Here is a 25,319-nt window from a genome sequence, read left to right as displayed (position 1 = left end):
ATAATAAAAATGTAAACAGAAAGATCCCTTCTGACAAAGGTTCCCCCATCCCTCCAATAGATCCACTATCCTCCTCCCCAAAGAAATCCCTGGATCCATCATTAGAAATCACTTACCACCTTGTAAAGATTCCCCAAACTTACCAAATCTATCACTGTGTATAGCACTGTGGGGCAGGAGTGTTCTTCCAGTTGTCCCTTGGGGTCATCTTTGACTCCTCTCTCTCCTCTCTGCACAAATCCAACAGACCGCCAAAACCTGTCGTTTCATAATATCATCATAATCCAATCCTTCCTCTCTGAGCACACTACTAAAACCCTTATCCACACTCTGGCTGAAAGCAGGAAGGACTGTTGAGGTAACTGGGATCTCCAACTCACCTGGAAAGCTTCCCTCCGACGTCAGCTCTGACATCGGAGGGAAGCCTTCAGGGTTTGCTTTGGCGATGCAGCTGGAGGGCAGGAAGGAGGGCATGGGATCCCCGGTGGCAGCAACGATTGAGGAGGAAGGGGGTTGGATACCCTCGCAGTGCCATGTATCCCCCACAAGCAGCTCGCGTACCTCATACCACGTGTTGAGAAACACTGCTCTAGAGCCATCAAGTCTAATTCCCTTCTTTGAATTCTTGTTGATCCTCCTATCCCCATGGAAACTGCAGATAGGATTAGACAACAATCACTCCTTCAAACAAGAGCAGGGAGCCCTAAATGCCTAGTATGCAATTGCACAGCACTGACGATTTTAAATTTAAACCCTTCCAAATCTGTCCTGTAAAGTATTTCTCAACTTGGTCCTGGAGTACCCCCTTGCCAATCAGGTTTTCAGGATATCCACAATGAATATGCATAAAAGTAATTTGCATATCATGGAGGCAGTATATGCAAATCAAGTTTATGCATATTTATTGTGGATATCCTGAAAACCTGACTGGCAAGGGGGTACTCCAGGACCAAATTGAGAAACACCGCTGTAAAATATATGCACAAACTCTCCATACCCATAGTGCATAATATTTTCCATTCTGCTACAGATGCATGAGGGCAATTCTATAAATGGGCACCTCCAGTGAGAATCTATTCTGTTAGGGCATTTGGGCTCCCAGATTCCATTATAGAATACTAGTGTACCCCTGGTGTAATAGTGGTTGCATAAATGAGGCAGGGGCACGCAATTGACCGGTATTTTCTGTTTTGTGCATAAGTGCACAGGGGGTTCCAAGGTTGCTTCAAGCAGAGGAAAGCATAGCCTGAAAAGGGAGTGTGGAGCCCCCCCCCCTACTCCCCACTTTCTGCCCTGGGCCCCTACATATCTCATAAAACAGGTCTTGCTTTATTGTATCTTTTCATGAATCCTTTACCACATGAACCTCTCACCTTGTCATCTTCTGACTCCGCCCACACCCTGAACCGCCTTCTCCCCTGCCCATCCCATCCCATCCCGCCCTTCCCGTTTCTTGCCCCGCCCACCTGTTGGCTCCACCCTCGGCTCCTCCTTTTCTGCTACGTCGGTTAAAAGCGTACTGTTTTCCTTCCGGATTCTGGTCTCTGATTAACGGGTCGGGCGCCCGTATGGAGTCGCTGCTGCGCAAGGCGTTGGGCACATCGGTCCTGGCGGCCACAGGGCACTCGGGCGGTGGTTGCATCAGCCAAGGGCAGAGCTATCGCACTGATAGAGGCAGCGTCTTCGTGAAAAGCAACCACAAGCCCGAGGTGCGTAGCAGCGGCGGCCTCGGAAAATATTGTTCCGCAGTGAAATGAGCCGCGAGCCCCTGTCGCGTGTAACTAATGGAAAGAGTGCGCCGTGAACTGCGGCCTTGTAGGAGCAGTACCACAGGCTTTATTTTGCACTTGCCGAGTTTTAGGAATAGAGCAGTGGCACAACAGCATAGGGCTTACAAAAACATTCCAATGATGGCCTTCAGGGGAAAGGCGAGGGCAAAGGAGTGCATCCCCTTGAGACTGTCTTTGGCTTACTTCTAAGCTGCACATATATTGTCCTATCCCAAAGAAGGTGGTTCTGGCCTTTGCGAAGCCAAAAAAAGTATTAAGTCCAAATAAAATGGTATCTTTTTTCTTTCTGTTTACTTTGCATACTTCCAGTTTCAGAAGGTAGCCACAGGTGAGAGATGCTGCTGATTGATCTCTCCTCTCCAGGCCCGAGAGGATAGCGTAGGAGACCTTTCCCCCTTCTGCTATAAATGTCTCCAGCTCCTATTTGTTTTGCTGGATTTTTGTCCAGCAGAAAACTGGTTGGAAACATCTGCTTTATACTATGCAGGAACTCAAAAAAATACTGCATACCAAATGATACCCTGGCAACCAGTATTGTACCTGTATCTTATATACTTGTCTATGGCACCTGTATATTGTGCTTTTGGTGCTGCAGTAATAAAATTGCTTATCTTGCTTTGTCTCAGTAACAGTCATCAGCTGCAAGAGAACAGCAAATGTATTTTCCTTGAAGCACTGCACACACTGTCCTCACTCAACTTATTTCATCTGTAAATGCTGTAGAAAAAAACACCTAGTAAGGTTTGTGGTGAGGATGAGGATCCTCTGTCAGGTTTTCAGGATATCCCCAGCAGATGTTCTTTATGAGAGAAATTTTCAAGCAGTGGCCATAGTTACTCTTGAGGAAATTCTGAGTTTTGCTGAATTTGTGCAGAATTTATCTCAAGCTTATGAGAAGTGGAAGTGTGCTTCAGATGAATCAATTGCTATGCCTTTCTGCACTATGCTGCTCTTCCAAAGTGATGTCGGCATACAGCAGAAGCCTTTGCTGTTCTTGAGAGACTTTAAAGAGTGAGATTTTGAGTACCTCAGTGATTGCACTCTAGATGAGCATCATGATGCAGGAAGACCACAACACCAACAACATTTGAACCACAGAGAGCTCCATTGTCCAATAACTGGGGAAGGTACTTACTGGGGGAAAAGGGGGCTAAGAAAATATGGGAGAAGAAACTGGATAATAAGACCTGTGTGGAATAGGAGATTATGTTGGAGAAGATGAGGGCTGAGGACAACCAGGTAAAGGGATATAGATATAGATATATATATATATATGAAAGGGGCAATGGAGGTAGCAGATGTGTGGGGGAAGAGAGGTGGGGACACAGAGTAAGAGGATTTGTGGAAAGGGATGAATAAAGGCAATAGCAGGGGATGGTGACAAAATAAGAGGATGTCTGGAGGGGAAGATGAGCTAGAAGTAATGAGTAAGGAATGTCTGTGTGTCTGGGAGGGGGAGAGGTGTCAAGATTTGGGGACAACAGGGTAGGGGATGTGTGTGGCAGAGGAGATGGTGGAAGAGCTGGAGTCATGGCGAAAGGGATGATTGTAGGGTAGCTGTGACTTGGGAGAGATTGGATATGTGGTATGGAATAACAAAAATTGAGGGGAATTAACAGGATGTAAAAGAGAAGAGGTTAGCTGAGAGACTGTTAACCGAGGAAGAGTTTGGGGTAGCAGAGTGTTGTACAACCATTTAGTTAGGGCTTCTGTATTTTATGTGTTTTTATTTGACAATCTGTGGAGGCCAAGAGGAAGTGCAGGTGGCACCAATATTTTTTTTCTTTTGCAATTGCTGACATTTATAGCCACAACTATGAGTGCCATTCTGAAAGCCAGAATACCTAGCTAGGGTGCACTATTGGAAAATCTGCACCAGAAGCTTAAATTTTTGCATCTTTGATTTAGAACTTTGTCCAGAAGTTTAAATTTATTACTAATCAGACAGTAGTAGCACCTCTCCCCCTCCCAGACAGATGGTCCAATGGGCAGACTAGATGGGTCATTTGGCTTTTATCTGCCATCATGTTTCTATGTATTATTTTGATGCAGTATAAAAAATTAAAATATTGTGTGCAGAATTCATCCAGCAGAGAAAGCTAGTGCATGCAAATACCCTTTTAGTGAAGGCTTGATGGTTGTGATGGTTATAGCCTTAAACAGCAGTGGTACAACAGTATAGGGCTAACAAGAAGGCTGGGGTGACCTGCATAAAGGAACCATGGTTAAAACCAAAATATTAGTGATAATGGGGTGGCTGGATGTTGTACAGAAGCTCATAACTTAGTTTTTGTGGGGGCCAATGGGGAGAAGGGGAACAATTTAGCATTTAACAAATTGCTGTCCTCATCCTCCTCTGACCATGCTTATACATCAGCTTTGCTATCCTTGGTGATGGGGGGGGGGGGGGGGGTTATTGCAAAACTTTGTTAGAGAAGAGGGGTGATCTGTGGTTCTCAACCTAGTCTAGTTTTTTTTTTTTTTTGCTGGTTCTTGGTTATATTTGTATTCTTTACCTACATATGAACTTACAAGTTGCCATTCTAACAGTGGCCAACCCAGGTTACAAGTACTTGGCAAGATCCCAAAAAGCAAAACAGATTTTATGCTGCTTATACTAGGAATAAGCAGTGGATTTCCCCAAGTCCATCTTAATAATGGCTTATGGACTTTTGTTTAGGAAAATATCTAAACCTTTTTAAAACCCTGCTAAGCTAACTGCTTTCACCACATTCTTTGGCAACAAATTCCAGAGTTTAATTTTCATTTTTTGTTTTAAATCTACTACTTAGTAACTTCATCTCATGCTCCCTGGTCCTAATACAGTGGTACCTTGGTTTGCAAGCATAATTCGTTCCAGAAGCATGCTTGTAATCCAAAGCACTCATATATTAAAGCGAATTTCCCCTTAGGAAATAATGGAAACTCAGACGATTCATTCCACAACCCCAAAACTTTAATATAAAATATACTGTCCATGCTTGTATTGCAAGATCTCGCTTGTTTAGAACAACCACTACATTCCTGCAACGTATTGAGATTAGGTGGGAACTCAGGGAATTAGATAGGACTATGTAGACTTTGAGCCACATGGGATGGAATTGGGCACTGGCAGAATGAGTAGGGGTTCAGGAACTGTGCAACAATGAAAGCAGGGCCGGGAAGTATTGGGCTAGGATATATTGTACTGTGGGTAAATTGTGTGCATACGCTGTGCATGCTTGTATTACGCTTAATTGCTGCATTCAGCTGTGCTCAGCGATGCAACGCATGTATGTTGTGCGTACTGTGATAACGTGATGCGCGTTAAGTGCTCGTATGACAAGGTGACGCTTGTTTAGCAAGTTAAAAATGAACAAAATGTTTTGCTCGTCGTGCAAAACACTCGCAAACCGCATTACTCGCTCTCCAAGGTTTGACTGTATTTTGGAAAGGGTAAACAAGCGATTCTATCCATTTATGCCACTCAGTATTTTATAGACTAGAGAATGACTGACAAAATTCATCACCGTTCCCGTCCCCGCGGATAACCGCGGGAAACCATCTTCATGTCATTCTTTAAGGAGAGAGGGAAGAATCAGAATATGAATGGCCACAACCACTGACCCTCAAGCCTTGCACTGAAGAATGCTGAGATTGAGCAGCAACATTCCAGAGCTGAGATTGTGACATCATAATGCCTCATTCCACCAGTGCCTAAGAGCCAACCTCATCAGTGATGTCACAATGGCTTCATTATCCTATACTTGGCTCACATAAGAATCAGAGTATGAATGGCCACAACCACTGACCCACAAGCTTTGCTTTGAAGAATGCTGGTGTAGAAGGACTGAGGTTGAAATAGACACTAGAAAATGACATGGGATTATTTTCCACGGTTATCCGCGGGGACGGGAACGGTGATGAATTTTGTCACCGTGTCATTCTCTATTATAGACCTCTATCATCTCTCTCCAGAGCTGTCTCTTCTCCCGTTTGAAGAATAGTAGCCGCTTTAGCCTTTCCTCATAGGTAAGTCATCCTATCTCTTTTTTTTCCATTTTCGTCACCCTTCTCTATATCTTTTCTAATTCTGCTATATCTTTTTTAGATACGGTGACCAGAATTGCGTACAGTATTCAAGGAGTGATACAACATTCTCACCTTTTGTTTTCCTTTCTTAATTATTCCTAACATTCTGTTTGGTTTCTTAGCTGCTGCAACACACTGAGCTGAGGGTTATATGTTAGAGAAATTATCAATTTATGTTCTCAAGTTGGGGTTTTTTTGTTTTTTTTAAAATTAAGTATTTTTATACTGCTTATCAAGGTTATCTAAGCAGTTTACAACCGGGTATTCAAAAATTTTCCTTCTCTGCCTTGGGTAGGCTTAAAATCTATCGAATGTACCAGGGATTGAGTGGCTTGCCCAGAGTCACAGGGAGCAGCACAGGGTTTGAACCCACAACCTCGGGGTGCTGAGACTAGCTCTAACCACTAGGCCGCTTTTTTTCTTTTAAAAAAGTTGTAGTTCACCCTTCTACCCTCATTGTCTTGTTTTGTTTTTATTTCCCCTTTCACAGCCTCTCTCCCTTTTCTTTGATGATTTTAAATGTAAGCCGTCCAGAAGGTTCACCCATGGTGTGGGATAGTAAGATTTGAATAAACGTAAACAGCTGTGGTCCCAGCACAGAGCCCAGGGAAACACCCTCTATTTATTTATTCTTTTTTTTTAAAATCCCGTCCTCCCAAAGGAGCCTAGAATGAGTTACAAATTGACATACACAGTATGAATCAACAGCAAGAATGATCACGTAGTTTATATAACAGCAGGGCAGTATATACACATACAGTACACCCCTGCGAATCGCGGGCTCACTCTTTCGTGGTATTTTCTGACCACTTCTTCCGGGAACTAAAGTCAGGCTACACTAATCAAGAGCTGCTTTGACATGCTATGTGATGTGTCAAAGCAGTTCCTGATTGGTGTAGCTTGACTTTAGTTCCCAGAAGAGGCAGTCGGAAAATACTGCGAAAGTTCGAGCGCCCAATTTTCCTCACCTGCCGCTGCCCCAGTTGCCCTCTTCTGCCTCCGATCCGCTCCAAAATCACATTCACAGTTTTTCAAAATTCACGGAACTCCTGTGAATTTTGGAGGAGAACTGTACTCTAGTACAGATAACCGTTTCAGCAGGTTCAGAGTATCTGGTGGTCCATTCAATTAATTTAAGAACTAAGCAGATTTTTGTAGACGTTTTATATAGAGAAGTAAGATTTTACAGTTTTCTTGAGGATTTAGCAAGTCTTCCAGTGATATGAATTTGATAGGACTTATTAGATAATCTATTTACAGATATTTTATATGAAGAGAGAAGTTTTCGCAGCTTTCCTGAAATTCAGTGTCCCTTCTGATAATCTAAGAGATGATAGGGCTTGATTCCATAGTCTAGGTATGAAATGAGAATAAATGCGCTTGCAGACCTTTTCTAAATGGGAACATAAATTTATAATTTCTCTAACATGTTATGAAAGATTTTAAAGGCTAAAATCAGAGCTTTAAAGATACAGTGTCTCCTAATAGACAATCAGTGAACAGAGGCTAGTACTGGAGAGACATGATCTTGAATATTCAAGTTTTTCAGCAGATGAACTGCTGTATTCTGTAGGCACACTATCTTTCTTTTTAGGTACCATTGACTTGTGCTCGAGTCCTAGCGACGTAATGAATTACAGATCTAAAAAGAAATCGGTTTTGTGCTAGTCTGGTAAGGTCCTCCAGCGTCATTCCCATGGTTGTTTTCAACAGGCCCATCTGATTGCAGGTTGCCTTCTTCACCTGTTTCCTTCAATCTTTCCAAACATGATGTCCTCCTATGATTCTGATAGTATGACCAAAATAAGACAGCCGTAACTTAATCATTTGGGCTTCTAATGACATAGCTGGTTTGGTCTCTTCCAGAATCGATTTGTTAGTTCTTCTGGTGGTCCATGGCATGGCATGGCTTAAAATCCTTCTCCAACACCAAAGCTCAAATGAGTCAATCTTCTTTCTGTCTTGGTTCCTTTGTGTCCAGCTTTCGCATCTGTAATTGACCACTGAAAAAATGAGTGCGTGGACAAGTCTGATCTTTTTTATTTGGAGTGTTATTTTCTTGCCTTTGAATACTTTGTCGAGAGCTTTCATTTACGAGCAACCAAATACTGTTCTGCAGAATGTCTTCCTTGCTAGTTGCGTCTTTGTTTATAAAAGAGCCCAGGAGATTAAAATGCCTTTCAACTTCTATCACCTTCAAGCTCAAAATCTTCATTGTTTTCCATGTTCATGTTCATCGTCTTGTTTATGTTCATTTCTAATCCCGTGTTATGACTTTTGGCTTTGACTTTCCTCAGTAGAAAAAGCATGTCTTCTTTGCTGCTAGTGATGGGCTTTGTATCATCTGCATAGCACAGGTTAGTAACATAGTAATATAGTAAATGCTCTCTTTTTCCAAATTTGCTTTCCTGAAGATGGTTTGACCGTAAAGGTTAAACAGGTAAGGTGACAAGATGCATCCTTGCCCGACGCCATGTTTTATTGGAAACCAATCAGTGTTGCCTTATTATGTTATCACTGCAGCTTCTTGATTTTCATAGAGGCTCTTTATCCAATTGAGTTATGTGTTTCGGTTATTCCCATTTGTGCTAGAGTTTTCATAGTTTATCATGATCCACACAGTCAAAAGCTTTACAGAAGTTAATCCATGCTTTGATCCTTAGCATATTTAACAATGCCAAATTCTTTATTCAATGGCCTTTCAATATATAGCATTGACTACAATCAATTCAAAATTTAGACACTAGTGCTAAATGATTTGATATGGTTTCTCCTCTTCTATAATAAGCTCCAGCAGTTGATAGAGGTAGTCCTATAGGAAGGGAGTGTACTGTTCAGTTTTGTCCATAAACCATAGTACCCAGGAGCTTCGGGCTATGTGTTAAGTGACTCAGTGCACCTGGTTAGAAGAAAATACTCCAATTTTGAGCTTGCATTATTTCCCCATATTGTAGCTTGCAAAATTCAGTGCAGCTTAGTATTTAATATATGTGATGAGATACTTTCCATGCGCCTGCATGTTTTGCATCTCATTATTATGCAGAACGCAGTGACTTATACTAAAGTGCATTATAGTAAAATAACACAAAATTTTGGCATTTAATGTGCATTGCAGGGCAAAAATCATATGTTATTCCTTTAACACACATTATAGTTACCATACCCCCCTTAGAATTATATTATGTTAGAAACTTTTGTGATAATGGTTGTTTTAGGGTTTGGATTAATTAGCCACATAATTTTGGAAAGTGGGGACCCGATATTCAAAACAATTTAAATGGCTAGGAGGGCCGTTTAAATCACCTGAATTTTCAGCGGCTTAACCAGATAATGCTGCTGAAAATGCTTGGTTAGCGCCCAAACTGAAACCAGCTATTTTGTGGATGTTAGTGGGTGGAGACAGCATTTAGCTGGTTAAGTGCTGATTTCCAGCCCTTACTAAGCAAGGATAACAGTATAAATGGTTTATTCTTTATATATTGCCTTTTCCAAAGTGTCGCAAAGCAATTTACAATATACAAAATCAGGAAACAGAAAGGAACTACAGTTACAGATAGGAAAGCAGCAAGGCAGGAGCCAAGACAGATAAGGGAACAGGAAGGAGGTCAAAGAGAGCAGTTGGGAACAAGGTGATGGGGAAAGGGCAGAAGTCCGGTTGGGGATCAGATGCTGAGCCTGAGAGAGGCTAACAGGGACATGAGTCAGGTAGCAAAGGTTGCAGCAAACAGATGGGTCTCCAATTCTGGTTTGGATTTAGGATAAGAGAGTTCAAGGCGTAGGTGCTTAGGCAGAAAGTTCCAGAGAGAAGGTACTAGGTAAAAAAAAAAAAAAAAGGCGGAGGAGCATAAAACATAGTCCTAACTTTATGCTGTTCACCATAGCCAGTTAAGTGCTAAATATCAATGCTTAACCCACTATGTTTTTGCTGCTTCCGTATACTCAGAAATTCAATGCCAGAGTCCGAAGATGACCCGGCATTGAATTTACTATTTTATTAGGACATTTAGGTCTTAATATTTTTAAAAAAGGATGACCTATGGATTCCATTTACTGACATCTTTTAATTGGGTTGAGGCTGTTAGAATCTTGACAATCTGATTTTTGATAGGCAAGAAGGATGTTTGAGGGAGAAATGGCCAGTCTGGAATCCATCTTGCAAACGGCCACTGTGAGAGTGCCAAAACCCATTAAAGTGATAGACCTTCCAGGAGGTGGCTCAGTCTTTGTCATGGAGCACATGGAAATGAAGAGCTTAAACAGGTACCAAGAGGTTCCTTCATTGCTTTGCTTCTCTTCTATAGCTAGTAATATGTGTATAGAGAGAACACCAATTTCTTCTTTTCATTCCTTGCCATTTAATACTTTTTGTTTACTGTGTAATTTTTAAACTTAAATTTGCATTGATTTTAAAGAGGGATACAAATTTTCCTCAAAGCCAGCTGCAGCCCCTGCTGACACAAGACGTGGAAGAGCTGACCTGGGAGTTGAACACAAGTTTTCTGACCACACATAGTAATGTCACTAGAACAGCCTTCAATTTTAATTTTGCTTCCAAAGGTGCTACTTATTTTTTCTTTAGGGTCTAATTTATTTGTCTGAAAAGCAGTATAAATAGCATATTTACATTTATTTCTCTCTCTTCCTCAGAAGACTCAAAAGAGCTTTCAATAGTATAATTACATCAAAATACAAATTACAACAATATAAAAGTTGAAAAATGCAGTTAAGTGGAAATTTTATAAGGAGCTGCCTTATGCATGTATGCATCTCCCCAATCTAGGCACAAGCATTTGCAGCTAAACACATATGAGGTTATATACTTGGTTATACTTGTATTCTATAGAGGAAAGATGTCACCTGCTATCCTTTATAGAAAAGGCTCAAAATTGGCATGTAAATCTAGGTGCTTCTTTATAGAGTTGTGTCACACATAGAGGGCATTTCTCCTTTCTCTATTGCCAGCCTCAAGCTTGTCTGTGTAGAGGACTCAGTGGCAAGAGACATGGAAAAGTTTGTCTCAATAGAGTACCCGGGTTCAGTAGTTAAGGGGGAATAAGGCCTATGGGGTTATGACTGGAGTTGTATACAAATTTTGCCTATGGGTGGTATGATGTGCATATAGACTTGTGTCAGTTGGAATGTTTGATGGTGGTGTATGTAAGATGGGTTGTGTGGAATGGAATAGATGGATAGAGTTGAACGAGTATTTTACTCATAACTTGCTTTTCAGTTGTAAATTCTGCTTAGTTTTGTCTATTTGTTTTAGGCATTTTAGTTTTAAGGTGCACTAGCTGGTCTATGCTAAGTTTTAGGTGTTTTATTACTGTACGATTTATGATGTATGTTTATTTAATTCGTATGGTTTTTGTTACCTGCCTAGAATTGTAGGATAAGTGGGATATAAATTGTTTAAATAAATAAGATAGACTGGGGAGAGTTGGGTGGGGGAAGTAATACAAAATACTGTAAACTCAAAAGCTGTATTGCAAAGTTACTATATCTTAACGGCACAGACTCCAGGATTAAACTTCATCAAGCCTACCTATAAAAAGGCAGCACTAAAAACATTACTGCAGTCTCTTGCCTCTATGATTGAGCCAGTCATTCTGCTGAGAGGCAGTTGTCCCTGGCTCTTTGCCAGGCTTCACTAGTATTGGTAAGACCATAGGAAATGCTGAAGTTGAACAGCTGGAGGAGGAACTGGGATAACCACTGGTAGAAGGGGGATTCAGCTACCTAGTATTTCCCTCCTCCATTTGACCCTTTAGTCTTATTTCACCAATTTAATCAAAGTCGTCATCCGCCAGATTTACACTTCAGCTTCCAATGTAGAGGGCAGGTAATGAGTTGATTTTTTTGTCCTGGCTCCAGGTACTCTGCACAGCTTGGAGAAAAGTTAGCAGATCTTCATCTTCACAACCAGAGGCTTGGAGAGAAGTTGCAGAAAGAAGGAGGCACTGTTGGTAATGTTTAATGTGATGTAAAAGGAAGTAAATCAATAGACCCATGCCTCTTATTTTTTTATATACTAAGGGGATTTCCAGCTGTACCATTCCACTGCAGAGTGCAGAAGAGGTTTCTTCACAACTCTATAAAAATATGCTCTCATTCCTTAAAAATGTAAAATTTATAGGTGCTTTTTAGTAAATGAATTGTACCTATTGCTGCATAATAATAATACTACTGCCTTGATCATCTTTGATCAATACTTAGCTTAGTGTTCGTGGTCAAATTCACAGGGACTAATCAGCCAACATGTTTCACCCTGGGGGGATTATTGGTATACTCACCAAGTGGTCGACATATGGGCAATAGCTGCACTAGGGGATAATAGCCTTGAACCCCCCCCCAGGGTGAAACATGTTGGCTGATTAGTCCCTGTGAATTTGACCACGAACACTAAGCTAAGTATTTAAACACCATAAACATCTTTGGAAAAATATTGGTTCATTTAACCGGTAAACATCGGACCCAATGAGGACCTGATGCTTTAAGCCATATACCATGAAATTATATTTGAGTATAATGGTGGCATCTCTGAGGGTCTTCCTACACGTTGGGCTCTAGTGAGAGTATTAAGGGATGATCTTAAAGGATTTTCTTTGCATTGTATGAATTATTGACTCACTCTCCTAGCAATATCATTGGTTAAACACGCTGTAGGTGAATATTAATAGATCTTTTAGCCACATGGAGAACAAAGAGGTCTGGAAAAGGAACAATTCCAGCAAGAATTGCCATAAGTTTTGTTTTATTTTGGAGGGAAAATATTGGGGGAAAAAATATTTTCACTGGAATGTTGTCCTACACAAAGCTATAAGTAGGGATCAGGAGCAAGAATGTTACAGAAAATATTTTGTAGTGTCTCCAACCCCCTTCTTTGATCCTTTTAACCCTGGCTCTTTGTTTCTCTCTTAGGCCTGGATTCTGTATAGGACGCCCGGTCTCAGAAGCTGACAGGTGTCCTATATAGAATTGGGCCTAAGGCTGCCTAAAGTGAACCCGATTCTCTAACCGACGTCTATGTTACAGACGCTGGTTACAGAATTGGATTGTAAATAGACGCGACCGCTAAGCTTATCACAGCAAGGAATCTCCCTGCCAGTCTCCCCACCCCCCGAACGAACATTGCAGGAGGGATGCTCAATCCCCCCTGTAGATCACTGGCAGGAGAGATGCCCAATCCTTCTGGCCGGGAACCCCCCTGTAGATTGCTGGCAGGAGGGTGCCCAATCCCTCCTGCCAGAAACCCCCCACCTTGTAGATCGCTGGCAGGAGGGTGCCCAATCCCTCCTGCCGGAACCCCCCTCCCTCCCTGTAGATCGCCGGCAGGAGGGATGCTCCCTCCCCTCCCCAGAACCCCCTCTAATCTGTTAGGATGGCTGGCCGGACAGGTCTTCTGGCCGGACGGCAGGCCCGCCTCCATCAGAATGAGGCAGCCCTGCCCCTTCCCAGTACATTGTGGGATGCACTGGGGAGGAGCTTAGGGCCTGATTGGCCCAGGTGCCTAAAACCCTGCCCATGGGAGGGTCCTTAGGCACTGGCCAACTTAAGATTCTAGTAATGTTGCCTGATATCATTTTCTTTTCTTTTTTTGTTATTTTATTTCTGTTTATTATCTTTTTCTGACCATAGTCGTATTACTTTTCCACTTCGTTCTGCCTCCTGTCTTAAGAGCTTTCAGATATTGCAGTGCTCATGATACTCCTGGTGGAATTCTGCGCAACTGCGCAGCGCAGAATTTGTGCAGAATTCCCTATTCATGCAGAATTCTGTACAAACCTTCCATTCTGCCCCTGTTCCCATCCCCTCCTCCTCCCCCACCCCCGCCGTAAGATCTGACATACCTGCGGACCTGCTAAAGCAGCAGCAGCAGTGATGATAGCTGTCCAGCAGAGGCAACGCTGTAAACAGGCAGCTCGCAGCCGATCCTGCCGTGGCTTTCCTTCTGCCACATCACTTCCTGAAGATGGATGACATGGCAGAGGGAAGGCCCCGGCAGGGCCAGCTGTGAGCAGCCCCATCGCTACCTTTCCAGCCAGCTGCTGCCACTGCTGCTGCTTTGTGAGGTCCACAGGTATGTCGGATCTCATGGGGGTGAGGGTCGGTCAGAAAGAGGCCAGGCCTTCATGGAGTAGGGGGAATGGATGCTAGACCACAACACGGGGGGGAAGGGAACATGGATGATAAGCCTATGGGTGGGGGGAGAAGGAAGAGGAGGGGACGGATCCTGGACTGCAAAGAGGTGTGTGTGTAAGGGAGGGGACATGGATGCTGGACTGCAAGTGGGGAGGAGGAGTGGACATGGATGCTAAACTAGCAGGGAGAGGGGAGGGGGCATGGATGATGGACCAGTAAGTAGAGGGAAAAGGGGATGAGAAGGAAACCCAGGTCAGAAAGGAGGGGTAAGAAGGAACAATTGCTTGATTGGAGAGAGAGATGCCAGACCTTGGGGAATGGGGAAGGGATTCAGGGTGCAAGCGAGAGAGGTGATGAGTGGGGTGAGGGTCCTACAAGGTGGGGTGGGGGATGTTAGTGAGAGTGACCAAGACCAGAAACGGGGTGAGAAGGGAGGAAGATATTCTTAACCAGTGGAGAGAGAGAGAGAGAGAGAGAGATCAGACTATGGGGGCCAAGTAGGGGATTCAGTATGCAAGTGAGAGAGGGGTGGGCTTTAGAGGGAGACAGAACTGCAGTTAGAGTGAGAGAGGGAACAGCGGAGGCTGGAACCTGAGAGGAAAAGGCAGGAAGAAATGTCAGGCCTCGGAATAGGAAAATTCTAGGCAAAACACTATAAATAAGCTTTACAGAATTTAGCAAAATTTTGAAATATCTACGTAGAATTTTCAAATATTTTGCACAGAATTCCGCCAGGAGTATCAATGTGAGCTTTCTGTACTGGGTGACATCACACAATTAAAGCCAGCATTAGATGAGTTACCCTTTTGGTTGGTTAGACCAGCTACAGAAAGCACACCCTGAGCTTTCCATTCCTTTCTAATGTAAGTCCAAAAGCCAAATTTTACAAAGTGTTTAGCACCAGAATGTTGCATTATGTTAATCCTGTTTTCCTTTTTCTGATGATTTAATCTGTGATATGGATTTTGTTTTATCAGGTAAAGGAGTGGGACAGTCAGAACCCAATTTTATAGACAAGTTTGGGTTTTCTGCCATCACTTGCTGTGGCTACCTCCCTCAGGTAGGTGCTCGAGAATGTCAGCATCTTCTAATGGAAAGAAACTAAGGGCCCATTTTACAAAGTCACAGTAGCACTTCTCCCAATGCAAATGCACCAAAGCCTATTCAGTTCTTATGGGCTTCAGTGCATTTACCATAGGAGAATTGCTATGGGAATTGGGGGGTGGGGGGGGGTGGAATATGGTGGCGTGATTGGTATGCTGCAGGCAAGTCTCTGCTCGATTTTTCCTCTTGGCAGCTAGGCCTCATACTAAGCGGAAAGGCTCAGTTCGGTTGGGACCCTTACCGGCTGAAACCTCGATGCCTTTGTGCCAGACTGTCCTGGATTTTGCCACCAGAACTCCTCTCTCTTCTGGACCACGAGGCTTGCTGGAGTCAGCGTCTCAGGACTTAGGCGCTACCCCTGAGCCGGAAGTCTCACTCTCGCTTCCAGACCCAATAGTTCCTCCATGCCCTGTGGCTGACGCGCCTGCGCTTCGGAGCAGCCCCGATACCGAGGTGGTTGCAGGAGTCCTCTCCAAGGAGGGGAGCAAGTTGGAGTTCGGGGCTGCGAGTCTTGAAAGTCAGCTAGGGGTAGAAGATACTTTACTGACCCCCGTGGAGGTAACCCTGCTTGATGTGTGGAAAATGCTCCAGAGGTTGGAGGGAACTGTTCGGAAGACTTCTGAGGAGACCTTGACATTGGTGAAAAAGGTAGACTCTCTAACAAAATCATTAGAGGAGATTAAAACTGAAAATTAATTAAGATTTGTGGTTCTTAATCAAGAAATGACTGCTGTAAAAGCTGTTAATTATAGTTTAATTAAGGATAAATTGTTAATCCACAGTAAATGGGATAAAAATAAATGGGATATTCATGTGGGATCTCTAATGAGGTAAGGGCAGGAGGTTGGTGAGCAAACTCATGGGGGAAGGGTCACTGGAGTGGGCAGACTTGATGGGCTTTGGCCCTTTTCTGCCATCATTTTTCTATGTTTCTAAAATAGAGTAATTAGAGAATCATAATAGACGCTTAAACTTGAGATTCTTAAATTTCCCAAAAGCGTTGGAAATTTCCTCTGTTGAAATGTTTAGGAATTACCTTCAGCAAATATTGGGCTTCGCTCCCAAAGCTATTCCTCCTCTAAATAAAATTTATTAACTGCCTGGTCCTAAAAAGCAGACGGGGAGCGAAATAACAGGAACAATCCAAGGAATTATGGATCAACTATTTGATTTGGGAAATATTTCTGAGATTTTAGAAACAACTACTGCAAAAATTGAGGAGAGAGTTACACAGCTTACTTCATTTGTATTTCAGCAGGATCTCAATGCTGTATTGAACCTATATTTTCGTAAAGCTCAAGCTCAAGCTCCTTTCATGGGATAGCATATTTGGGTCTACTCCAATGTTAATAAAGAGACATAAAAAAGGAGGAAATTATTTTTGCTTATGAGGCAAGAGGTGAAGGATTTGGGGGCTATTTTTCAATTGGCGTATCCATGTAAATGCCTCTTTAAATATCTAGGGACGAAATATACCTTCTTTGTTCCAGAAAACCTCAGGAGCTTTCTAGAAAAAGATCGTCAGGGAATAAGTGGATGTTAATGCATATGAGAGGAGTTGTTTCACGTTGAAGCTATTTCCTTGATTATTTTTACTTCTTGTTGTTATAAGTCCTTTAACTGGATTCCTCCCCCCTTTTGACTTTATATTGGGGTCTAAGAAGAACTGCATTGTTTCATGTTAAAAGTTACTTGCTTGTAAATTTCATTTGTTCCTGTTACCTGCATAAGTGTATTGCTTGTTATGATTTTCAAAAAAATAATTTTTAAAAAAGGAGAATTGCTACCTCGGCTTTGTAAAAGGGCCCTAAAATAGGTTACTGTGGCTACTTAAAATGTTATAACTGGGCCTTACTTGAATATGTGGAGAGCGAATCGGAACCTGTTTATACCAGGATATAGGGTCAGAACAGAAAGCAAGGACAAAGTGATCAATTTTGATCGATAGATTTGGAAAAGAATGGGCTGTGTCAGGGATAGTAACAGAGGAAAAACAACGAAGGTTACTGATTGGTGTTCAATCTCATTGTTTAATTATAAAGACTTGACATGATCGTGTTTCGGCCCCAAACGGGCCTGCCTCAGGAGTCTGAATTAATGATGAGATGATGTTTATGTAGGGACTCAGACTTCAGTTGTTAATACTATGTTCCCATATACAGTATATACACTGAATCATTGAAGCTAACGAACGGCAACCAATAATGCTCCTCTATCACTGCCTTCAATGTCCACCGCTCTCGGTAACTCCATGCTAGGAGATGGCTTTGTTTTGCAAAATTTTGGCAATGAATATTTGTGAGCTGGATTTACACCCAATGGCTGTCTGTGGCTGTTAGTTACGTTGATTAATTTGAAAGTCCAGCAGGAAGAGAATTTTGTTTCCTGGTACCCTGCCAAGACTTTTGCTGCGGTAGTAAAGTTACCGAGGTTAGATGGATCTGATGGCCTTAGCAGTAAACGTAAAGGTAGATCGTTTTTACAGCTGAAGAGATGAGCCTGGAAGGACAGGGTTGGACACATTAATTCAGCCGTTGCTGGAGAAGGGGTCCTTGTATGTGTTTCCCCTGTAGCCAATGCTCAGTTGAGTCATCCAGGGTTGGTGGTCCTGGTGATGTCCGATTGTCCCCCAGACTATGGTATGCAGACCTAGTTCGTTTACAGCAGGGGTGTCAAACTCAGGCCCGCAGGATAATTCAATTTGGCCCACGAGAAAATACCCTGTTCCTTCCCTCCCTCCATCTCATTGTCCACCATCTCTCCAGGCTTCCCAGTCTCACCTTCAAAGCAGCCTGCAGAGGATCACCGGTCAGCTGTAGCGATCCTAGCAGGCTGCCGTAGCCTCCACAGCATGGTCCCGTACGTCAGAAGAGGGGTGGGACCGTGGCAGAGGGAATGTGCTGTGGAGGCCGATGGCAGCCTGCTTGGATTGCTACAGCTGACCGGCGATCATCAGCAGGCTACTTTGAAGGTGAGACCAATAAGCTGGAGGATGCTAGAAAGAAGGGGGAAAACATGCAGACCTTGGGGGGGGGCCCTGGTGTAGAAGTACACAGAGGGAGGGAAGGAGGGGTCCAAAGAGATATGTATATGCCGGATTGAGGGTGGGAGGAGGGGAAGAAATAATGGGTCTAAAAACAGGAAAGGGAGAGAGATGGTGGACAATGGGATGGAGGGAGGGAAGGAACAGAAAGGGAGAGAAGTTGGACACAAGGGATGGTGTGGAGGGGGGGCTAGAGATACTGGATAGGAGTGTAGTTGGGACGAGAAAGGGAGAGATGGTGGATCATGGTTGTGGTGGGGAAGGAGGGTGAGATGCTGGATGAAAGGATAATTGAGAATAGGAGAGATGATCGATCTGGGAATGGTAGGGTCCTTTACTGCAGCTGCAGGGATGGAGATGAAAAAAAGGAAAGATGCAAGACCTCCGGGTGAGGAAGGGAAAATGGAAGGGGAGGACAGAGATGGAAGATGGATGGTTAGCACAGAGAAAGAAAGAAACGACAAATGGGCAGGAGACCCTGGCAAGCGAGTTATCAGAAGGCAACCAGAGCCTGGGACCAACATGATTTGAATAATGACCAGACAACAAAAGGTAGAAAAAATAATTTTATTTTCTGTTTTGTGTTTACAATATGTCAGATTTGAAATGTGTATCCTGCCAGAGCTGGTGTTAGACAGCAAGCATGAACTAAGACCTAAAAGAGAGAGGAAAAGTCTTTTTTTATTTATTTTGTTTACATCACGGAGCCGGCTTGGGGTTGGAGAGGTTGTAACCCTATTCTTCTACTAAGACTAAGGGGTCTTTTTATTAAGGTGCGCATTTAGCGTGTGCTAATCTTTAGCGCACGCTAAATCAGTTAGTGTACCTTAATAAAAGGGATCCCTAAGTATCGTAATAAAATAATTTGGCCCATGACTTAGCCTATATTTTAGATTTCGGCCCCTTATGTGGTTGAGTTTGACACCCTTGGTCTACAGAGAGATGAAGGCCTCAAATTGATGGTTTAGGCAGACTCAGGGTCTGGTCCCCATCGAGAATCTGGAACACTTTGGGCTTATGGCATAGCTGTTGAGCGGGCCGCCCTAGTAAGGAAGGAGTACTCAGAGGTGGTCATTTCCACTCTACTCAGAATCAAGAAACCCTCAATGGTGAAAACCTGTGCTAAGGCCTGGAAGACTTTTTGGTAATGATGTGTTAGGGAGTGTTTCCTGTTTCCTTCCTTCCAATTATATCTTTCATTACAGTGATGCTTGACTGCTTTTGTACAAACTGAAGGGACAGGAGTAGCTGACTGGGAAGGAGGCAGAGTTGAAAAGATGACTGAGATCATACTGCAAGCAACTTGTGGGATCAGATAAAAGACCATAGCATTCAGGACTACTAGACAAATCTATAAGAAAGAAGATTAACCTAATCTTTCTTTCTATTGAATAGCACTCTTGTTTGATGTTACTACTATAGTTTTTCATGATACTATATAAACATCTGAGAATATATATTTTTGCTGCAGGTAAATGATTGGCAGAATGACTGGATCACTTTCTACGCCAGGCAGAGGATCCAGCCACAGATGGATATGATTGAGAAGGGCTCAGGAGACCGAGAAGCACAAGAACTTTGGTCTCAGCTTCAGGTGAAGGAAACAGTGTGCTGTTACTCTTTAGACCTTTTGAAGGAATTGGTAAATTGACACTGACAAATACAGAGCTAGGGTTGCCAGTGCCCTCCTGTAACTTTTAATAACTCCTTCCCCTTCCAGTCCTTGCTGCCACCACTACTCTTATCTATGCCTGAGTAAAATCAAGATAGCCTTCCTCCATAGCCCCAAGCTCAAGCGATACTGTGTCCCATGCCCTCCAACTTCCTGTCCAAGGGGCAAGATGATCAGTTATGTAGTGAGCCTGGTGGCACTGTAATCAGTGTAAGTATGGCGCTTCCCCAGATATCGGTGTTCTTCTCCCCTGTCATGCTTACCTTATTTACCATATTGTGCAGGCCCTGGACACTGAGTGAGTTTATTATTGGATACCAAGATCATTGTGCTGTGTTTGAAGAGATTACTGTGCTCAGTTCTGATGACTACACCTTCAAAAAGATATAAAGCAAATGGAGTCTGTTCAGAGAGCAGCTACCAAATGGTTAGTGGTCTTTGTCATAAAGCATATGGAGACAGATTTAAAGATCTAAACGTGTATACCTAGGAAGAAAGATGCAAAAGAGGAAATACGATAAACCTTTAAATACGTATAAATGCAGAGGAGGCAGGGGTCTTCTTTAATTAAAAGAAAGCTCTGGAATGAAAGGGTATAGGTGAAAGAGTGTAGATTTGAGAATAATCTCTTTATGGAAAGGGTGGTTGATGTGTGGAACCAGTCCCTCATCGGAGGTGATGGTAGCAAGGATACTATCTGAATTAAAGAAAGCATTGGACAAGCACAGAGGCTTTCTGAAGAAGGGATTGTACAAGCTTAGTTGGTAAGAATGGGCAGATTAGATATTTGTACCACACACGAAATATGGAGGATAACAATGACCAATGTCCCAAACTATTCATTCAAAAATTGTTATGTTTGTGTCATTGGAGGGGTGAATCATTAGAGACTTCAAGTTAATTTTTCCACTATCAGCTACCTTCATAGTTGAAAAATTAACTTGAAGTCTCTTAATGAGTCACCCCTCCATTGACACAAACATAACAATTTTTGAATGAATGGTTTCAGACTAGATATTTGTCATCTTCTGTGTAGGTGCTAATTTTATCACTGAGTCTCATCTGCTCCATCTGGATTTTTTTAGAGTCGGAGAATGCAAAATAAAATTTCATTCCAGGGTTCTAGGAGTTTACTTGGAAATAAAATTGCCAAAGATGAACACTTTTTTTTCTTCTCTTATTTCCTAATTACACTTTCTCCAGTGCTAGCCCTCTGCTATGCTTTTCTCCACAACAAATAAGTACAAACATTTGGTCAACTGCTCCCATTTCCTATATTATTCACCTTTTAATTGTCTTGTGACTAGACTACAAGCTCCATGGACAAGAAGCTGTTTCCTATTTGTATCCATATAGTATGGTGTACAACTTATAGCACTATTTAAATGTTTACTAGTAAAGGTAGTAGTAGCATGGATTAAAGGAGAGGCTTCTCTGTCAAATCTTATTTCTGTCTCCATCTGCTGTTGGAAAAGCAGTATCTCATATGTCTGGGCTGTCTGTGAACACCAAGCCAGTCGTCAAGTAGTACAATATCTCTTTATTGCTCATAAACTCGGATTTGGTTCTGGGCCTGTAGGTTGTAGAATGAAAGTAAAATTGGAGAATGGTATGATAATTTGCAACTAGCTGAAATTGCCATTATGCATGTTTATCGTTTCCACAGAGCACTGTGAATTTCATTAGGAAAACAGAATACTGTATATTGGCTTTTGGTGCACTAAAAGGACCTGGTCCAAAGAGTTTCAGAAGGCAGGTGATTAAAGTTTTAGATACAAGCAGCAGATGAGCTGGCCTACTATGAAGATGGCTTTGCTGTGAAAGCATTACTCACTGTGTGCCAGTGGCAACAACAGAATAGTGAATTCGTACAATTGTCCTAGTTGGAAGCAGGTGCTTTTCTGGTATCGCTTACTCTTCTGTTGCTGTTTGTGCAAAGTGCATGCTCCTAGTGGTAGTGAAGAGCGCACCTACCAGTGAGGAGCCGTATGAACTTACTGAAGTGAGGGGCACACCTACCAGTCACTTTGACTGAAGTGAGGAGCCTTATGAACCTACCAGTCACTTGGGTCCAAAGCTTTCACACTCTTTGTTCACAGAAGTTAAAAAGAAATGTTTCAAACCTATTTTTGAATTGTAAATTTTGTTTAAATCTGTCTATATCGATCTATCTCTTTTTATGCAGAGATTCACCCAAGGCAGTGTAATACAACCTGACATAAACTTGAATTGCATTAGTATTTTTCAGTAGTAAATTGACCAAATGTATACATAAAATACAATTAGTAAAATAAAATTGGAGATATGAATGTTTGAGTTCAGAAAAATCATTGGCCACATTCTTGTTTTCCCAGTTGAAAATACCTGAGATGTTCAAGGATATGGAGATTATCCCAGCGCTTCTACATGGAGACCTTTGGGGAGGGAACATAGCTGAAGATGAAATCGGACCTATCATCTTTGACCCAGCTTCCTTTTATGGCCATTCTGAGTATGAGCTAGGGATAGCAGGGATGTTCGGTGGATTTGGAAGTACTTTTTATTCTGCCTACCACAGCAAAATCCCCAAAGCACCAGGTTTTGAGAAACGCCTCAAGCTTTACCAGCTCTTTCATTACATGAACCACTGGAATCACTTTGGATCTGGATACAGAGGGTCTTCATTGAGTATTATGAGAAGTCTTGTAAAATAATTTTGCAGGAAGTCGTTATAAGCAGTTTGTGTTATTGCATCTCAGAAATTCACTCAATGAAAAATAACGGCATCTGTAGTATATGGCAGAAGATTCCAACTCTGTGTCTTAATATTGAATATTATTATCTGTGATGTACCTTCACCTGATTGCTACAACTTATAATAAGAGAAGATCCTGGTTAATTTCCACAAGAATCTAGTCTGTCTTGAATAAGCTTATTACTAGAGCAGCTTCTTGTTCATCAGATTATATTTGACCCCAGATATTTTCATGTGGAAGATCATAAGCATAAGAATAGCTATACTGGGTCAGACTGGCGGTCTGCCTAGCCCAGTATCCTACTTCTAGCAGGGCCAATCCAGGTCACAAGTACCTGGCAGAATCACAGAGTAGCAAGATTCCATGTAGCCGTGTCTAGCTACATTGCTGTGTTGGTTTAAATTAGCACTTCCAGTAAGCATGCAGTACAGTTGCAAATGTTATATTTTTGTTTTTCTCTTTATTAGCAGTTTGTTGCTGGCTTTTGACTTTGGCAGAGTCACTGGATCAGGTCTCAGGGGTGCTAACCAATTGCTAAATGTTAAAGCATCCATTATATCTTATGGGCATCTTAGCATTTAGTGCGCACTAAATCAGTTAGCGCACCTTAATAAAAGGACCCCTTAGTGTGTGTTCTCTGTTCTGGAATAAAAGCTGAAGGCACTAAAAGTGTTGCTCAGAAACAGAAAACACTTCAGATCCATACTCCCGATGAAATAATTTTTCCATTTGCTAGCTATCTTACTGATAAGCATTTCTTTTTTTTTTTCCACTTTATATACGTGAACAATATTATTTAATGCATATATTGTACCTGTATACTGCCTTTCTTAAATCAAAGTTGAGCCTAAGCCTATTTAACCAAATTGGTGTTTTTGTATTAGGACTTTTTTTTGCATATAATCTAAAAATAGATCTGTTAAATACAATTTTAGTTGTTTTGAAAAACAAATTGAATGTGCTGAAGCCCTGGCCTAAAACCACCATATTATTAGCTCCGACTTTTAAGGAAAATGAAGAACCTCTGCTGAAAAATGTAGCCCTAATATCCCCAAGTTACATTAGCCACAAGCCCCTAGATTGTTTGATTAATAAAAATGCCTCTTTTGGGTTTGATTTTGTTACTGTATCATCAAAAAGGTCCTGTCAAACAGTCTCAGTCCTCTTGAAGGGACATTTTCTCTCTCGTAGCAGAAGAGAGGCAATATGTCCAAAATTATATTTCCAAAATTCAAAATGGGAAACACAAACTATTATGTGCTACTGTGGGCTCCTTTTAATAAGGCGCGCTAGCGTTTTTAGCACATGCTAAACGAAAAATACTAACGCAAGCTCTATGGAGGCGTTAGCATTTAGCGCGTGCAGTATTGTAGCGTGCGCTAAAACCACTAGCGCACCTTAGTATAAGGAGCCCTAAGTGTATGTAATCAAAATGAAAAAAAAAAAACCACTTGGCAAAATATGCAAGTCTTAAACTTTTCATATACTTGTATATCAATGTGCTCAGAGGTGTTATTGGAGAGACCATGATATAGGGTAAAACCTCTTCTCAGTCATTACACATAATGAAACTGCCCAGCATTGCAAATCCATCTGTGTATGACAAAAATATGTGCACGTATCTCTTATAGCAAATTCTTGGGTCCTAACCTTTTCAATATGCGGTGTGGTCTTGTTTCAGAAAGTTTCCATCCTGTAATTTATTCCTTCTCCTCTGAGCTTCTACTTGGATTAGAATCAGGGCTGCTACTCTACCTTCTTCGGCTGCAGCTTAAAATAAATTGACTTTTATATTGTATACCATTTTAATGGCTGGAAACAATTTTGAAAATTGCTCAAATTTTTAGGAAGATGTCCAGACAAATTCCCCCCTACCTGGGTATAAATTACCCTTTTTTCCCTCTGGCACTTCTTTTAATTGATGTATTTTGTCACGTGTTCCATGTCTTTTCCCTCCCTCTAGGCTTTTTCTAGCATCTCCCTCCACTCCCTATATCTCAGTGATTTTCTGTGTCCAGATGGCAGTGCAGGGGCAGTCTGCCATAAGCCATGGTTCTTGCTTGTTCATATCTCCCTGCAACTGGTGATTACATGTGACTCCCACTTTGCTCAGAGTCCTGGCTGCAGCTTCTCCCTGTAACCCAGCGGTAGAGAACTTCCCCTCAGTCTGGAGACTCCTTTGAGTCCAGATCCTCTTCAGTTTTAGCTGTTGCTTCATTTTGGAGTGGAAGTTCCTTTTCAACCAGAGCTAATGCTGGACATCTATCATGTCTTTGTCACATAACTAATCAATAGTGGTTCTTCTAGTCATTATATTCTGGGATTTCACCTACCATTTATTCCAATTCAGTCCTGTTTTCCATTTTGAATTGATTTTCATCTGAATTGACCTTAATAAGCTCTGGCATGAAAAGAAATAAGTTCTTAATTTTTTTTTCCTTTGATAGTACCTTGGTTTCCTTGATTTATTGTTCAATTATATTCATTATCCCAGGACAAGCAGGCAGCATATTCTCACATGTGAGTGACTCATTCACAGAGCCCCGATGCGGACAGCCTCACAAGCAGACTTGCTTGTAGAACTTCAGAAAGTTCGCGAGTGCCTTTCCGCCCAACCTAGGGCACATCTCAGTTTTCCAGAGAACCAAGAAGTCCTCTATTCGACGCTCTGCGCTAGACTTAGTCTTTTTGTGCCTTCTCTCACCGTGGCTCATGTATTGTTTTTTCTTACAGGGTCGCTGTGTTTTCTTTTTGCGTCTTTTATT

General features: G+C 42.1%; 1 protein-coding gene across 1 annotated transcript; it reads left to right on the top strand.

The window, feature by feature from the left end:
* The first annotated feature begins 1,497 nt into the window (after positions 1 to 1,497).
* Positions 1,498 to 25,319, top strand: LOC117368068 (ketosamine-3-kinase-like). Its single transcript, XM_033961353.1, has 6 exons — positions 1,498 to 1,709; positions 9,970 to 10,121; positions 11,733 to 11,824; positions 14,978 to 15,060; positions 19,619 to 19,741; positions 22,174 to 25,319. Exons 1-6 carry the CDS (start codon positions 1,569 to 1,571, stop codon positions 22,510 to 22,512), a joined length of 930 nt encoding a protein of 309 aa, XP_033817244.1. The 5' UTR covers positions 1,498 to 1,568; the 3' UTR covers positions 22,513 to 25,319.

This window comes from Geotrypetes seraphini, chromosome 10 (assembly GCF_902459505.1).
Source record: "Geotrypetes seraphini chromosome 10, aGeoSer1.1, whole genome shotgun sequence".
Lineage (NCBI taxonomy): Eukaryota > Metazoa > Chordata > Amphibia > Gymnophiona > Dermophiidae > Geotrypetes > Geotrypetes seraphini.
Note: the sequence above shows the minus strand (reverse complement) of the source record. Positions and strands in the feature narration are given on the sequence as shown.

What these genes read in the sequence shown, in the direction of transcription:
- LOC117368068 (XM_033961353.1), top strand. Translation starts at nt 1,569, where the DNA reads ATGGAGTCGCTGCTGCGCAAGGCGTTGGGCACATCGGTCCTGGCGGCC. An exon ending in AAAGCAACCACAAGCCCGAG is followed by an intron (nt 1,710 to 9,969) that starts GTGCGTAGCAGC and finishes GATTTTTGATAG; the next exon opens with GCAAGAAGGATGTTTGAGGG. An exon ending in GCTGTGGCTACCTCCCTCAG is followed by an intron (nt 15,061 to 19,618) that starts GTAGGTGCTCGA and finishes TTTTTGCTGCAG; the next exon opens with GTAAATGATTGGCAGAATGA.